Raw genomic sequence first — 18,041 nt, 5'->3', positions numbered from 1 at the left:
AAGGAGACAAATACATTGCTATACAATGGTGCAAGTTGCGTTCTAGCGATGTTAACACATTTCTGGGGATGGGCTGGAGATGGAGCAAGGAATTCTCCTTGGGGGTCAAGGAGAGCTGCATCGAGCAGATGTACTTTTGGATTCTGATACGTAGGAGGGAGGGAAAATAACCAAGATTTATAAAACTTCAAAACATTTTTTTCTAGTTGGTTGTTGATTTTTCTACAATCACTCATGCAGAACTAATATTTCCTCTCCAGTGAATATCCCACTACTGTTTACTCCATGTAGACATATTTATCAATTATCAGTAAACACGATAACTGTATCATCAGGACAATACACACACTCTATCACACCCTACTCCATTTGAAGGATACTCTTGTAGTTATATTTTTCCTTGTTGTAGCCTTTATATTTTAATTACATTTTAATTCCCTTTCATAGCTGTGTGCAACTGTAGAGACCCTATTCTTTTTTTAATCGAAGTATAGTTGATTTACAATGTTGTGTTAATTTCTGCTATATAGCAAAGTGATTCAGTTATACATATCTATCTATATATTATTTTTTATATTATTTTCCATTATGGTTTATCACAGGATATCAAATATAGTTCCCTGTGCTATACAGTAGGACCTTGTTGTTTATCCATTCTGTATGTAAGAGACCCTATTCTTAATCACAATAGCTATTACCTAATACCTGTCATGTGTAAGGTGCTGTTCTAAGAACTACATGTATTAATTTATTTTGTTCTCATGATCTTAATACCTCTATTGTCCCTTAAAAAAATTCATGACAACTGAGGCACAGAGAAGTTGAGCAACTTGCTCAAGACCACACAGTAATGGCAGAGCCAGTATTAGAACTGGGCTGTCCAGCTTCAGAGCTCACTATCTTGAGCTCACTATCTTAAGTATTTCCGTCCTTACTATTATATCTTTACCTTCCTAGGATGGGTAGCTATTAGGGAAAAATCTTCTTCAAGGGATAGGCTCTCTTTGACTTGAACTTTTCTAAATTCTTTGACTGCAATTTTCCAAAGACTCAGTAAACTATTTGCAGGTTGTCAATTCAGAATGAGCCAGTAGGACCAGGGACTGGATACTGGATACTTCTCCACGTGGAGAAGAGAGCATGAGTTCTTTTACAATTGACTGTAGATTCTCACGTGACTGTGTAAGGGTTTATGTTCAATCAGTTCATGTATGGGGAGCGTGGTGGTAAAAAGAGTTAGGGTCGTCGTGATGGAGAAGATCCCTCTACAAATGGAAATGTTCACTTCATTGCACTCCTAGGTGTATGTGGCTTACACCTTCATTTCCCTTACAACCTAACTACAAATGCATGAGATGACTGTGTACTTAAAAAAAATACAAAGTGTAAATCAAAGTAACAATGTTTGGGAATGCCTACTATGTACAAAGTATTGCTTTGAGTACAGTGGCTGTGATTTCTTGAGAGCTAAAACAAGGAATAGCCAAAATCTAAGATGCTTTGTTCCTTAAATAACAGCAAGTATGTATACAACTGAAACATAAAACAAATTGATCTTAGTGGAATCTAGCGGTGGTCCAGCCTTTGTTTGATCTCTAATGTTTTTTATAGGCTAACTTTATCTCTAAAGATGGTTTTATCCTCTTTCTTCCTGACACTGTACTGTAATTGCTTCACCCAATAGTTGGGGATGGGATATGTAATTTTTAAAAGCACTTGAAACCTCTCCCTTTAGTAGATTGTGGGTTCCATTTTTGATCTAAAAGTTTTTGAAATTAGGTACCAGCCAGTTCCCTATCTTGGCAGAAAGAGGGTGTAGAGTAAATAACATTTGCTAAGATGTTTACAGGTCAGGATCCCAATAATTTTCTTAAGTTGCAGACCTAATTTTACAATTACTTTTTTTTTCCCCCTCAGGGTGAAAGTCTACCTGTACTTCTCTTCATTCTGTTCTCATTAAAATGTTCTTCTCTGGGAACAGAAAAGCTTAAGAGAGCCAGTGTTCAAATTCGCTCTTAATTTCTACGAATATAGAAAAACCTGCTAGAAAGTGGATACTATTTTCACTGTGGTTCTCTCCCTGTCTGCTATGTAATAGTGTCATAAATCATGTACGTGTAGTAGGAGGAGGAGACGTAGGTGATTGTTTAGCTGTGGAAAAGAAGCTGCTTCCTACAGAAAGGATTTCAAATGACCTCACAGCGAAGCCAACGCTCACACAGGTTTCCTGTGGGCCATTTCCCCTTTGCTACTCTGGACCCAAAGCTAAAGTGAAGAAGAGAAATTTTCCTCTCACAAAATCTCAAATCTCTGGTAACTCAAGCTGATCTCATAGTGAGCGAGTGGATCATCGTATTCCAAAAAGTTAAAAAATCTCGGCTATTGTAAACCTGAAGCATTTTATGAATTTGCTTTTAAGAAATTTAATAAAATTTGTTTTGGAGATTAAGAGAAAAAATAAGAGTCAAAATGGAAAAATTTAAATAAGCTATCACACAACAAACTTTAGAACACTTGAAAAAATATACCTGGAAGAATTAAGTTGTGACTACAGTATCTTAACTGTCAGATCTTAAAGTATTTTATGCCATATTTCGTGCTTTGGGGACATATGTTGAAATAAGTAAAATTTTATTTTTACCTTTAAAACATATTGATTAAAAATTTCTCTTTTAATTCAAGATACAGATTGCCTAGGAGATATTTAAAATCTTTCAGTACTTTTCCTTCAATCTACCTCCACAGGAAAATGAAAGTACATTAGGACAGCACCAATTATTATAGAAAAACGAATGTTCTAATGTTACTAATCTCAGCATTTCCTTTATAAATGGCATGTGGTGAATATATGAGAAGTGGCAAGAACACTTCTTTCACCAGTTGTGTGGTTAGTGTCGTTGTTGTTTTTTAAAGAACTGTGATGCAATTACGCTACCTTTTAAAAAGTTCACATTAAAGAAAGTTGATGAATCTTCAGGCAAATGTTAAGTAAAATCTCTAGCCGCAAAGCTTAGAGGACGGTTCAGGGTATTTCCCCAGTGTTATTCATTTGGTTTAACTGGAAAAAAGTGTTACCATAACATTGATATACAAGTTGTCCTAACAACAGCAAAGACCTTGGTCGTCCGCTATGCCCAGCTACCTGGCTCCTGGCAGGCCCAGACCCAGCACTGACATTAGAGATAAGCCAGGCCCCTCTGAAGCTGGGCTGTCGTCTCCCGCCTCCTTCACCTCGTATGCAGGGGTGGGTTTTCTGCTTTTCTTACCTGCATAGTGGTCAAACACAGTGGGCACGTACTCCTCGGGGAAGGCGTCGTTGGCGTAGCTCATGAGCAGGCAGGTCTTCCCCACGGCGCCGTCCCCTACCACCACGCACTTCAGCATCTTCTTCTCCTCGCGGCCACCGCAGCCGCAGCTGCTGTCATTTCCCTCCTGGCAGTTCATTCTCACGGCTCCAGCTGCTGTGACTGTGCCGCTGCCGTTGCTTCTCCTGCTTCTCCCAAAACCCATGAAGCGAGCCGCAGGCTTGAGGTCACTCTGTCTTCCTTTGGGGAACTCGGATCATGCAGAATTGTCCGAGGCGGCTGGCATGTGCCCTCTTGCTTACCATACTGGTCAAGAAAGGTAACGCACACTGGGGAGAATGATTAAAAGCATCTGCCCCTTGCCCCCATCAGTTTGAGTTATGAATCCTCATTTTTCACCCAATTCTAGGGGCTTCCTGGGAGTCTAGAAATTTCAACAGCCTGAGGGTTTCACTCTGCTCTCCTGTTCACCAAGCCTGGCTGAAGACACAGTGGAATTTCGCTAAATCTTCCCCATTTTCCACTTCACATCTAACATGGAGGAAAGCTGGGCTTTTTAATGGAGTTTTTCCCTTGCTTCCTCCAGCTTGCTGAGTGTCAGGAAATCATGGGTTTCCTGCTGCATTCCATATTAGGATCAGTGGGCTGGAGAAGGCTGCAACAATGGGAGCTCTGTGTGTGTGTGTTTGTACTTCTGGGGAACGCTGCCAGGACATGGAGTGGGAAAACACTAGGGGTCCCACTGCAGACTCAAGCTGTCAGACTTCCTGTTTCATCCACGGCTGGGGAGGTTGTTTGCCTGTGGGCTGGCTGGGAAGAAGCTGACGAAAGGATGGAAACTGGGGAGTACTGTCGGCCACAGAAACAGAGGGAACCACACCAGCCGTTGTAGGATAACATATGACATCATCCCTCACTGAGTCACCAGTTAAAAGCTCTGCAGATTAAAACTGGACAGTTCTTCACATACTTAAGTGAGAAGCCCTAAGCAATTTGTCCTGGCAGTAAAGAAGAAAACCTTCCAGAGTTTCACTGTTACAAAGGGAAACGTTCTTGTAGATCGTAGGTATAAGATGTGTGATCGGGTTAATAAGCTGCCACATTTGAGCTCAACGCTCAAACGTGTATTCCAGACCCAAACATTTTTATGGTTGTAGCACATAAGAAATCAATCAGATGTGGGATGTTTGCATCTTCTTATTAGTGAATAAACACACATGTGCTTGGCTCACCCTTACTTTTGGAAATGAGAGTGTGTGGGATGGCTGTATTGGTTTGTTTCAGGTCCCCAAACGTTGCTTTTGCTTGAACAGTTCCGTTTTTGATTTAGTCTTCTCCCCTTGGTCGGCCTGGCCCTCTTCAATTACAAAGGAGCCATTGGCAGCTAATTTATTTGTCTGTTGGGTCACTCAAAACGAAGCCTCTTTGAAGCTCTGCGTTTGATTAAGGTACTCGGTCTTAGAAAAGAAGTGGAACTCTGCAAGTGATTTTGACAAATGGGTCAAGTACTTTTTTGATGGGGGAACTATGTGTTTCTTTGAGATTTTTGAGCACTCAGTTTCAAGAATTCAGATTATCCATTTGATGTGAGGAGGGGTTTTTTTTGTGCGTGGGGGTGCGTGAGAAGTCTGTTTTAATGAGTGGCTATCCATAATATCTATATCCACATATGTATGCTACTATATAATAGATATAGCCTCACATTTCTTCTGTGTTGTATTATAGTAACACTTGCCATAGTGTTTAGTGTCCCAATATTTCTTTCCTATAAAGGGATGGTTTCAGTCAGGTTGTTGTGTATCTACTAGATTATGTTGCTGTAACAACTCCCAATGCTCAATAATTTAAAATAACATGTATTTCAATGAGGTATCACCTCACACCTGTCAGAATGGCTACTATCAAAAAGTCTACAAATAACAGATGTTGATAAGGATGTGGAGAAAAAGGAACACTTGTACACCATTGGTGGGAATGTAAATTGGTGCAGCCACTGTGGAAAATAGTATGGAGGTGCCTCAAAAAACTAAAAATAGAGTTACCACATGATCCATTGATTCTACTCCTGGGTATATATCTGGAAAAAATGAAAACACAATTGAAAAGGATACATGCACCCCAATGTTCATAGCAGCACTATTTACAATAGTCAACACATGGAAGCAAACCAAGTGTCCATTAACAGACAATTGGATTAAGAAGAAGATGTGTTATATACATATACAATGGAATATTATTCAGCCATAAAAAATGAGATTCTGCCATTTGCAGCAATGTGGATAGACCTAGGGAATATTATGCTTAGTGAAATAAGCCAGACAAAGAAAGCCAAATATTGTTATGTTATCACTTATGTGTGGAATCTTAAAAAAAGTCAAATAAATGTATAAGTAAAGCAGAAACTGACTCACAGATATAGAAAACAAACTCGTGGTTACCAGAGGGGAGAGGGAAAAGGAGAGGGACAAATTAGGGGTAGGGATTAACAGATACAAACTACTACGTATAAAATACATAAGCAACAAAGATATACTGTATAGCACCGGGAATCATAGCCATTTTCTTGTAATAACTTATAAAGGAGTAAAATCTGCAAAAATATGGAATCATTATGCTGTACACCTGAAACTAATATATATTGTAAATCAACTATACTTCAGTAAAAATAAATAAAATAATGCCTATTTCTTGCTCACATTGTATCTGTATTATGTATTTTTATCATCTTCATTCAGGGATCTAGGATGGTGGAGTAGCCACATTGAGGACATTGATGATTACTGTGGCAGAGGAAGAAATTAATGTAGTAAGTGACAATGGCTCTTTTTTTTCCATAATAAAAACCTATTTTTATTTTATTTTATTTATATATATTTATTAAAGTATAATTGATTTACAATGTTGTGTTAGTTTCAGGTGTATAGCACAGTGATTCTCTCTCTCTCTCTCTCTCTCTCTCACACACACACACACACACACACACACACACACACACACACACACGCATATATTCTTTATTGGATTCTTTTCCCTTATAGGTTGTTACAAAAATTGAGTATAGTTCCCTGTGCTATACAGTAGGTCCTTGTTGGTTATCTATTTTATATATAGTAGTGTGTAGATGTTAATCCCAGTCTCCTAATTTATCCCTGCCTTGCCTCTTTCCCCTTTGGTAGCTATAAGTTTGTTTTCTATGTCTGTGGGTCTATTTCTGTTTTGTGAATAAGCTCATTCATATCTTCTTTTTCTTTCCTTTTTTTTTTTTTTTAAGATTCCACATATAAGTGATATCATATGGTATTTTTCTTTCCCTTTCTGACTTCACTAGTATGATAATCTCTAGGTCCATCCATGTTGCTACAAATGGCATTATTTCATTCTTTTTATGTCTGAGTAATATTCCATTACACATTAGCTCTTAAAGCTTCCTTCTGGAGGTGACATTTTTGTTCACATTCACTGGCTAAAGCAAGTCACATACCCATACTACCCAACAGGGTCAGAAGTATAATCCTACCACGTGCCAGGAAGGGAGAACTAAATACTGGTGAACAGCCTAAATAGTTTAGACAACCAGAGGTAGTTTCGTTGAGGTTAAGTAACAAGTGCGAAAGTTGAACTGTTTATGTTTAGTGCCGTTCTGAAGCATTTGAAGGCACCGCTGACTGCATGTGATTTATGCAATTTCATTTTCATTCAGTCTACCTGAAACATCTGGAATTTGTAATAATAAAATTGCAGTTGGCTCAAGCGTGAAGGCGGCAGCCAAACAATCTGTGCAGGTGAAGGGGTGATTGACAGTGTCAAGAACCCCATCCTGAAGATTAATAAGGCCACTTTGAGCACAGGCGATGATATGTCTTTGGTAGAATTTTGAGGAGGTTCTGCCTTTGACCTTGTACCTGAGATCAGCCAGTAAATGTGGCATGGACTAAATTCTCCATTCCAAGATGGAGTTCTCAAACATGACTGCCCAGCCTGTGTTCCTACATTACAAATATGCCCCAGCCCACTGAGTACTTGGCCTAGGAATAAAAGGAGATATCAGATTGGGTGAAATTTTGCTACCTCTGTGTGTAAGCTAAACCTTGCACCAGCAGACGCAGATATTTCAGGTCATGCCGATTGCTCTGTGGATCGCAATTTAAGACATTTAAGAGACCTGAAGCAACCAATTATGGGTCTTTTACCTCTCACTCAAAATCCAATCTGACATATTGGATTATATGCAAAGATGGATCATGGCCATTGAGAATGTTGGCTGTATTTCTCAAGATAAACTCTTCCATCGCTATTTATGTTACCCCCACCCCCACCCCCTGCCAAATCGAATATTTATAGGGAAAAATGTTTGAGATGTTCTAGTAAAAATGGTCAAGAAAGTTAGGATTTTATTAGCCTGCTGATTATATGGATCATATTGTCCATGTGAGACTAAATCTTTTTAAATATTAAAAAATTGACCTGAATCAGAATAACAGAATCTTAAAAAAAAAAGTAAAGATAATGCAGCATTGTTCTTATAGGTCTGTGTCTGTAGAATTGCGACTACTTGTCCAGACAGGATGGTCAAGAATATACTTTACTTTCAAAAGTTTATAGGTATGAATTTAGAAGTGGTATGAAGACCATTTGCTAAACTGTTCTTTACCAGATGTCTGTACCATGTCAACGATTGAGTGGTGGTTTTGTAGTTATTAATTATTTGGTTTACCTCAAGCACCAAGTTTACACAAACTTACCAGTACACGGTGAAATCTTGCTGGACGATATTTCCTGCTTTTTCCAAGAGATCTTAATTCCTTGGCTCCCTCTTGTCCTGTGAGCTTTGGCTTCACATGAATTTTCCCAAATGCCAGCAGAGTGTTTTTGCATAAACATCTGACTCTTCTGATTGACTCCAGTTTTAGGCTGACTTTAAATAAAAGAGCCCAGACTTTCTCCCTTGTCTACTTTTTGTTTTTTTCTTTTGTGCTTGAAACTAGAAGTTACTCAGGGAAATAATGCAGTTGGGTCAGATACTCTGATTCTGGATTAACCTCTATGTGGGAGACTGTTAAGACTCTAGTCTTAGGAATGTGGGATGTGTTGTGGTTCCTATGATTCCGGGATGCCCAGCCCAGCCCAGCCACGAGTCACCCCCATCCCACAGAAAGACTTTTGTGGAGCTAACATGGAAGTCAGGCCCCTGGTGGTAGAGGGTATGGTGTGAGACAGGAGGGCTGCGTAGTTCTAGGGATTCTGACCCAAATCTCCCACTGGAACTAAACCTGAAGATTATTTGGGGCACTGCTAAAAGTTAACAGGCTGTCCTAGGACTGGCCTGGACTGGAACCACTCCCCGCCAAGGCCGGTGAGTTGTTGCCACCAGGGATACTTCTGGATATGTGTTTTTTTTAATCTGTCAGGCCACCTGCATTCAGCCCCTGGCTATTGCCCCTGTCATATCATATCATATATCATCTATTCATATATCAGCCACGTTTTCTGGGTGTGATCTTTTTATAGTTCCACAAATGGCTTTCATTTTTCTTGCTTGAAGAAATTTTCTTCCTTTGCCAAATCTCTTAATTCTTATAGAAATAGATTACTTGCAGCTCTAAGGCAGATGGGGACTTCTTTCTGTCTTAGGACAGAAGAGGCTGATTTGATCAGTAACAGTCAAGATGTGTGTGTGTGTGTGTGTGTGTGTGTTTCTTTTCTGTGTTTCACTATTGCATACCTTAATTCTGAAAACAAAGCCTTGTTCCAGAAAGAGTCCTGTGGGTGATCTGACTTTTTTATTGGGTCTCTCACCATAGAAACCCAGTGGTTAGAGAACTTTGAAGTTCCCCCTATCCAGAAAATCTGGAGAAAGATAACAGTTTAGAAAGAAATTTTTCATGGGTTCCTGATCTTCCAGATGGAGAGGTGTATTTTGGAAGGTGGAGAAATTTGAGATTGAGGTGGTGCTGGGTTGTTCCTTCATCGAGGTCATGCAGCAGTAAATAGCTGGTGGAAATAGCCATTTTAGTCAACAAAGATCCTTGATGATTGTTTCAATGGGTTAGTGATATGGGCCCAAGAAGCCTAACGTCACTGGATTGGTTATTGTCTGGGTGGACAAGCATCACAGTGTTACCACCACAGGCTGAACTTCTGAGGGCTAGGGGCCATCACCCATCTGTTGCCTGGTTTTGATGTAGGGTCTATTGGGAGAGTGAGAAAGATTGGTGTAAATCTTCCACCTCTGCTAGAAAATTCAAAATTTGACCTCTGCTTAGGATGCATTATTGTCATATAAAAAATGACCTAGAGGGGTGGGATAGTGAGGGTGGGAGGGAGGCTCAAGAGGGAGGGGATACGGGGATATATGTATGCATATGGCTGATTTACTTTGTTGTACAACAGAAACTAACACAGCATTGTGAAGCAATTATACGCCAATAAAGATGTATTAAAAAAAATTAATACATAGATTGAGAACTTGAAGGGCCTCTCAGCAATAACAGGGGATATCTGTTATGTGCAAGGAGGCATTTTGGTTGTTGTGACTGGATGAAACTCAAAAATGAGTCCTCCTGAGAGCCTGCAGGTTACTGGCCAACTCCTTGTTGTGAAACACTAAATGCAGAGGGAAATGCAATTCCACTCTGCAGACTTAATGTGTGTTTATATTTCTTGAACACCCACTTGCTAATTGACTTGTATCTAGAAATCATATGCATCAGAAGAAAGAAACATAAAGACTACCAAGGCTGAAGTGAGATCACAGCTTGAATCTCAGATTCAGTGTTTGTGCATGATAGGGACTGAGAGGAAAGATCTGGAAACTGACTCCCAGTGGGATAAGTGGAGAGAGTTAGGGGAAAGAAAACATCTTCAAACAAATCTATAAAAAGCCCCAGGACAGAGGAAGGAAGAGAATTAAAGTCTTCCATGGCTGTAATCCCAGCAACACTAGGCAGAGGGTGGGTGGAGTCATTATGCAGAAGGACACATGGTTTTCAGGTTGAATGCCCTAGAAAGTCAGCGCCTTGACAATAAGAATTGTCAAGATGCAGAATTCTTTTGGAGTGAGAATTCCAGACAATTTTATGCAATTTTCTTTTTTCGTTGTTTTTCTATTCACTCTTTGTTGTGCTGACTTATTAAAGGCACTGTGGGTACTTCAGCAGTGTTAAATAGTGGTTCCTAACTTGTGTCTATTGTTTTTGATCATGTAATATTTGTCAGTTATTTTGTACTTTACTTCACTTTTTGGAAAACTAAAAAAATTATAATCGATTTTGTGAGATTCATATCTCCTTTGTTTACTCTGGAAGTCTAAAGATAACTTCTTTTTACTTTAATTTTGTATGGTAAAATAATATCACTTTTACTGACTTTATATCGGGAAAATTGACAATATGCTTAAAGTGGTTTTGTTCTTGTAAATTTCACATATGATTTTTTAATCCAATTTTTATTTCATTTTTCCATATCAAAGAAAGACGATCCTTCAAAAATGCCCACATCTCTGAAGCATTCATGTCTAATTCTAATGTATAGCACATTCCAAGTACCCAAAGATTTGTTTCTATTGGACTTTCATTTTTTATTATGTCTCAGAATCTTTCCAAATCTCAATCTTATTGAATCTGGAAGGAACTTTTTATGTTTATTAAATCCAACTTTCCAAACAGTAAAGGCATTTTCTTTATGGCATGGCTCACAGGCCGTGTCCTTTTCATGACTACTATTGTTCACTGTATGAAGCAGCAACCACTATTATTTACTATTTTAATAATCAGGGTGCAGTTGGCTCTGTAGTGGACATCTGTTGTTTTTGCCTATCTAAGATTTCTTTCCTCTTTTGGTAACAGCACTGCAATTTCCCTTCTGCCTCTTTTCTATCTTCAGTCCAAGTTGTTCATCTGGGGCTGACCCCACCCTCTAATGCAGGAGTGGGCACATGATCCAGGTGTGGCAAATGAAAATTATCTCTGGGGTTTTAGCTAATGCTCTCTGGAGACAGGTGCTCTTTTCCCCTGGAATTTCTCTCACTAAGGATCACATAAGCTTGCTGTTGGGGCCATCTTTGCCACCAGGTGTAAAGATCCTGCCTGATGCTGATAATAATAATGGTGATAAAGTAGTTTATGTCTTTTAACCACTTAATCCTCTCCTAAAACCTATGAGGTGAACATTATTATTATTGCCGTTTCTATCATTAAAAAAACTGAGGCTAAGTGAAATCAGATGATTTGTTAGCGTCAAACAGCTAAGAAGTGGTGGATCCAGGATTCTAGGTCTGGCAGCTTGCTTCTAGAGCTTATATTTTTAACCATTATACCACAGAAAAACATAGCTGAAAGAGAGAAAAAACAGATGCTGGATCATATAATTTGAGCCCTTGGATCCAGCTATTCTTTACACAGCCCTGGATTTCCCTCTTGAATGAGCCAATGCATTCTCATTTTGATTTAAATTAACTTGGGATGATTTTCTATTATTTTCACATGAAGGAGCCCTGGCTGGTGCCTGAAAGAGTGATGGGGAAGTCTTGGGTAAATTATGCTTCACCATGTGGTATTTGAGACAATGCATGAAGAGAGGACTTGCTTAATAAGCCTATGCTTGCTTAACAAAGCTATGAAATGCTGGAGGGAGCATTCTGGACACATGTGATTATAATTTGAGTTGATTTCTCTTCAGATTTATGCTTTTGTTTTTACATGGTACTATAGACTGAATGTTTGTGTCCCCCAAAGTTCATATGTTGAAATCTTATCTCCAACATGATGGGGTTTGAAGGTACGGTCTTGGGAAGTGATTAGATCATGAGGATGAAGCCCTCATGAATGGGATTAGTGCCCTTATAAAAGAGACCCCAGAGGGCTCCCTTGCCTCTTCTACCATGTGAGGACACAGCAAAAAGACAGCTGTCTATGGACCAGGAAGTGGGCTCCCACCAAACACCAAATCTGCCAGAATCTTAATCTTGGACTTCCTAGCCTCCAGAGCTATGAGAAATAAATTTCTGTTGTTTATAACAGTCTAGTATTCTGTTATAGCAGCCCAAACAGACAAAGACACATGGTTAAGAACTAGATATAAGTCACTTACGCCCCTACTGTGTAAACTATAAGAAAATCCTCATAAACTAATGACTTTTTGCCTTTTAAATAAAAATAATCACATCTCTAGAATATAGTTATGAATATATAAAAGACCTAAGGCACACAGTTGGACCCCAACCAGCTTAAGCTAAAAGACATTTATAGTCATGTAACTGGGATTTGCTATAACTGGGTTTGCCTGATCCAGGAATTAATGTTGCCACTAGGATCCATTCTTGCTCACCTACTTCTGGGTTGGCTCCATCCTCAGGCTCTACAAAAGGGCCTCTGGCATCTCTGGGCTACTCCACAGCCACAGTGGAGGGAAGCTTCACTTCTTCAGCCACCCAGCCTGGTAGGGAGGAGAGTGTATATCTTGGCATTTCCTCATAAGGGCTAGGTTTCTCTCTGACTTGGGTTAAGCGAGATGCTGATGGGTTTAAGCCAATCAAGCTGCACCCCTTGTGTCATGGAATCAAAGGGCTGAAAATGGAGAATGGGACTGAGGGAAGAAACTCTAGATATTGATGTTAAGAAAGAAAGTGAAAAAAATAGTAATAGTAATAATAATAGTGCTACCGGTGGTAGTTGTAACAGTGATGATAATAATAATAATGGCTGTATGTGTTAGCATATATTAACATATCTAATTCTTACCACAACTCTATGAGAAGGGTACCATTAACTTCTCACTTTACAGATGAAGTCACTAAGACACAGAGAGATTAAGTTCACACCCCTAGGAAGTGGCAGAGCCAGGATTCCCACAAACACTCTGGCTATAGAACCCTTACTCTTCACTTGGTTATGTTAAGAATGGGTGCTGAGTCACAAACAGTGAATTCAGTTTCCACCCGTCAATGATAATCTATGGCATTTTATTTAAGAGCCTGTAACATGCAGCAATGTTTAGTGCTGTGCCCTACAATCCATGCCTCATTTGGTCTGTTTGCAGGGATCGTGTGGGGTAGCCTATCAGTTTCTGAACTCTGGTACTTCAGACCATTGTCTCTAAACCTTTATTCTTACTGAAGGTGATGATAAAGCACTATATCTCTTAGTGTGTCATCTCTGCAGCTGATCCCAACCATGCCTGAATCAAGGATGCCTATTAAATATCCTCCTCTCCTGTTTGTTTTCATGGCCATCTCTTGCATAATCAAATTAAGATTGGAACTGTAAGTCTGAAACACCATTGCTTGGTTCCATGTAGAATAGGTACCATCTAATAGGAGCCGTCTTCTGTTTGGTTTAATTTTTGTTTTCTTTTTCCTGGTAGGTAAATTTGGCACATAATAGGAAATGTTTATTTCCTCTGACTTTGGATACAAAAGCTTATTGTCAGATAAGTTGACTGCCTTTGATGCCACTTTTTTTTTTTTTTTAAGAACTAACTACAATTTTGCCCACTCACTTCCTTTCTCCAAAATATATTTTGGACATAAACTTGTTTAAAAAAACTAAGCCAACACATTCTCTATGCCATGAAAACATAAGATACTGTTACCAGACCGAGCCAACTGAATGAATAACAGCGTCCTAGGAGAATAACTATATCCATTTCTAAAGTTCTTTTATTCAGTTAACATCTGTCTCACTGCAGTTATTCTTAGTATTTCTTAAACTACTGGAATCAATACAATGCTTAGTCTTAAGTTATTCTGGACTGAAGATCTTTTTAAAAAATGTTGAAATTCTCTTTCTGTCATTTGGGAAAAGCTCCCTTAGAGTAAATGTGAATTTTCAAAATCTGGTTGAGGAGATGGGATTTGTAAAGCCTGATTAGCTAAACCTTCTGTGGTTTTAGATGCAGGCCTGAATATACTGAAAGAAGCAGATTCCATAAAATGAAGTGACAGCTCAATTGGTTTGATAAGCCTTTGTAGAAATATAGATTTTCCACTGTCTTTCCTTAAGCCTTTCCTTAACCTCAGAAATAATTCTACAGTTGACACTGGTATGACATAGCTCCTCTCACAGTTATGCTAGAAAAATCAAATGAGGATTTGGAGAAGCAGAGGGTTCTTCTATGAGGCAGTAGGGTAAGCCATTAAATCCGAGATGGTAGGACTTCCCTTGTGGCACAGTGGTTAAGAATCCGCCTGCCAAGGTAGGGGACATGGGTTCGAGCCCTGGTCCGGGAAGATCCCACATGCTGCGGAGCAACGAAGCCCGTGCGCCACAACTACTGAGCCTGCGCTCTAGAGCCCGTGAGCCACAACTACTGAGCCCATGTGCACAACTACTGAAGCCCCCATGCCTAGAGCCTGTGCTCCACAAGAGAAGCCACCGCAATGAGAAGCCCACGCACCGTGACAAAAAGTAGCCCCCGGGCTTCCCTGGTGGCGCAGTGGTTGAGAGTCCGCCTGCCGATGCAGGGGACGTGGGTTCGTGCCCCAGTCTGGGAGGATCCCACATGCCGCGGAGCGGCTGGGCCTGTGAGCCATGGCCGCTGAGCCTGCGCGTCCGGAGCCTGTGCTCCGCAACGGGAGAGGCCACAGCAGTGAGAGGCCCACGTACCGGAAAAAAAAAAAAAAAAGTAGCCCCCGCTCGCCGCAACTAGAGAAAGCCCGTGTGCAGCAACGAAGACCCAACGCAGCCAAAAATAAATTAATTAATTAATTAAATAAATAAATTTATATATATTAAAAAAATCCCAGATGGTAGATTCTGCTCAGATGCCACCATTCTCTCCTCCAGTGCCAGGATATGTGTCATCACGGTGTGCTGGTTCTAGCTGAGTTTGGACGTGATGGCCAAGTCCCTCTCAACACTGTGCTCCAGGCATCTACCACAAACTGATCGGCATGCAAAGTAAAATCGTCTTCCAGTCCTGTTCAACCTTCAGTAGAGAGAGCAAGTAACTCTTCCTGTAATCAAGGAGGAAGGAGAAAAGGGAGGTTTTAACATTTAATGAACAAGTATCATATGTTAGGCATTGTGCTGAGAAATTTTGCACACTTATCACATTGAATCCTCTTAATAATCAGAGAGGTGGGTGCCACGGTTTCCATTGTTCTTAAGTGGAAACAGAGGCTCAGGACCAAAGTCGCAGAGCTTGTAGATTACATGATGGAGCAGGGGTTCAAGTCCAAGTCTGAATCTGAAGGCCATATTTCACTTGCTTTTTAAGCCTTTTTTAGAATCATTTTTAATAATCAATTGTTTATATGATTTTAAACGTATAGGTTTAGGAAAATGGCTGGAAGTATAGTTTACCATGGATTTATTAATTTCTGCAACAGATATCCATTGAGGAGCTACCAGGTACTGGGGATATCGTGGTGAACAAATCAGATAAAAAAACACTGCCACCTTTGTGGAGCTTACATTCTAGTCAGAGGGACCAGCCAGTGCAAATGCCCTGATGGTGTTATCCCTGGAATGTCTGAGCTCCAGTGTGCCTGGAAAAGAACGACTGAGGGATAAAGTGATGGAGGAAGCAGAGTGCCAGGCTGTGGGTTTTTTAGGTCATGGTATAGATTTTGGCCGAATGTGTTAGGGAGCCACTGAAGACTTGGAACAGAGGGATGATGTGATTGGGCATATATTAAAAGGATCACCCTAGCTTCTGTGAGGAACATAGACTGGGAACTGGAGGAGGATTAAAGCAAGGAGAGCAGCTGTAATAATTCAAGTTAAATATGGTAGTGGCTTGGGCCAGAGAGGAAGTGGAGATAAGAGGTTGTATTCTGGGTACAGTAGTGATCTGAAGGATTGTATGTAGGTTATAAGATAATAAGATGAATCAAGGATGAACCCTGGAGATTCTGGCCTGAGCAACTGGAAGGATGGAACTTCTATTAGCTGGGACAGTGAGTAGAGATGTGGGGGTAGGGAAGATCAAGATTTCAGTTTTGGAGACAGTGTGTCTATTGGACAGAGACATGGATGGTCCTAGATTTCAGGGGAGAGATGGGGCTTGGGATAGATTTGCCTTCCTGGAGAAAGGAGAAACCTCTCGAGGTTAGAGGAGCAAAGGAGACTGAGGAGAGCAAGGAGAGAGCCTCAAGGAGGAACATAAGGAAATGTGGCATCCAGGAGACAAGTGAGGAAGGTATTTCCCAGAGGAGGCAGTAATCAACAGTGCTGAATGCTGCTGGTTTTTTTTAGATTTGCTTTATACATTTATTCTTCATTTTGCAAAAGAATCTGAAAAAGCTTTATTGTAAAGTAAAACAGATTTAAAAAGCTGCATAAAATAAATGTATCATTATTATATTACTATTGTTGTTATTTATTTTTATAAGATGGACTTCCTTATAAACTCCCCAGGTCAAGAAATAGAAGTTTGCCAGCCATCCCAGAAATCCTTTCATGTGCTCCAATCCCAACTCATCCTTTTCTCTGAGAGTAACCAGCCTCTTGGCTTCTATAGCAGTCACCTCCTTGTATGTATATTTCTAATAGTTTATCACTCATCCCTGATTGGGGGCATGCTAAGGATACTACAGCTCAGCCGTAAAAGAAGTCGTTTAAGTCTCTTTTAGTTTATGGGTTTCCCCTACTTCTTTTTCTTTTCCCTATAATTTGTCTGTTGGAAAACCCCAGGGCATTTGATCTGTAGAGTTTCCCACAGTCCTGATTTATTGATTGCGTCCTATGGTAGCTCAGTGTGTTCCTCCGTTTTCTATACTTTTGTTGATTGACACCTGGATGCAGAAGTTGTTCAGACTCAGTACTGCCCCTTTGGCAAGACTAGCTCTGCATGCTCAGAATCTGCTCTGCTACTGGGCTACCCTTTGGCACCACTAAGATGGTGGTGAGGTCTTTCCCTCATAAAGCACACGGTGTCTGCTTCTCTCTTTTGTGGTGATTTTAGCAGTCATTCATGCTCATTACCTAAATCTATTAATTCTTTACAGCTTGCAAAAGAATGGCATTCTTATTCTATAATTTCTTCTTCATTTATTACTCGGAATATTTTACAATAAGATGATTTCTATCATCCACTTGGTGGGTACCCAAGGGTACTCAGTTTATGTAGCAATGACATTGTATATACTTGACTCTTCTTTTTTTTTTTTTAATGATGCCACAGATTTCATTAATCTGCAGGCTAAAATACAGAGATATATAACGTACTTAAAAGTTTTAGCACAGCTGGGTGGATATAAAGAAGAAAATTTCATAGAGGCTGCTGACTTTCAAGTAAGAAGGGGACTGACTACTGACTGTGGGATTTTGCAATGTCAAGGTCACTGGTGATCTTGACAAGAGTGGTTTTGGTGCAGTTGATGGGAGCAAAAAACTGACTGGAGAGGTTTAAGAGAAGGATCAGAGAAATTGGAGGTTCTTTTTCTTTTAAAGAAAGAATTAACAGCATAGTTTTTCATGCTGATGGGAAAGACCTAATAAAAGGGAAAAAACTGATATAGAGGATAGAGGGAGAATTGTTGATGAGAGGAAAGGTGTTCACAAATTTTTGCAATGAAGAAGGAGATAAAAATATTTCTTCTTGGTGATCTGATAATGACAGCTTTGTCACTGAAATATGGTTTCAAGTGGTGTATCTTAGTGATATCAGAATCTCAAACGGCCTGATCCATTATTTGAAAGCTGGCATATCAAGATTTTAAATGTTGGAGCTAAAATGGCAGGATTTGTTACAAAGATTGACCTAAAGTGAAAAGGGCTCCACTCCTGAGAGTCCGAT

At 39.9% G+C, this 18,041-nt stretch overlaps 1 protein-coding gene across 2 annotated transcripts in view; it reads right to left on the bottom strand.

Annotated features, from left to right (window-relative positions):
• The window catches only part of RHOJ (ras homolog family member J), an 82,568-nt gene extending 78,673 nt beyond the window's left edge, over positions 1-3,895 (bottom strand). The window contains exon 1 of one of the 2 annotated variants that reach the window (XM_049706415.1): positions 3,267-3,895. In XM_049706415.1, the coding sequence (XP_049562372.1) occupies positions 3,267-3,510 (244 nt within the window). In that variant the 5' untranslated portion in view covers positions 3,511-3,895. The remainder of the gene's footprint in view (positions 1-3,266) is intronic. The other variant, XM_004262112.4, reaches the window with a different exon arrangement.
• Between the last annotated feature and the right edge of the window lie 14,146 nt (positions 3,896-18,041).

Source organism: Orcinus orca, chromosome 2 (assembly GCF_937001465.1).
Source record: "Orcinus orca chromosome 2, mOrcOrc1.1, whole genome shotgun sequence".
In the NCBI taxonomy this organism is placed as follows: domain Eukaryota; kingdom Metazoa; phylum Chordata; class Mammalia; order Artiodactyla; family Delphinidae; genus Orcinus; species Orcinus orca.
Note: the sequence above shows the minus strand (reverse complement) of the source record. Positions and strands in the feature narration are given on the sequence as shown.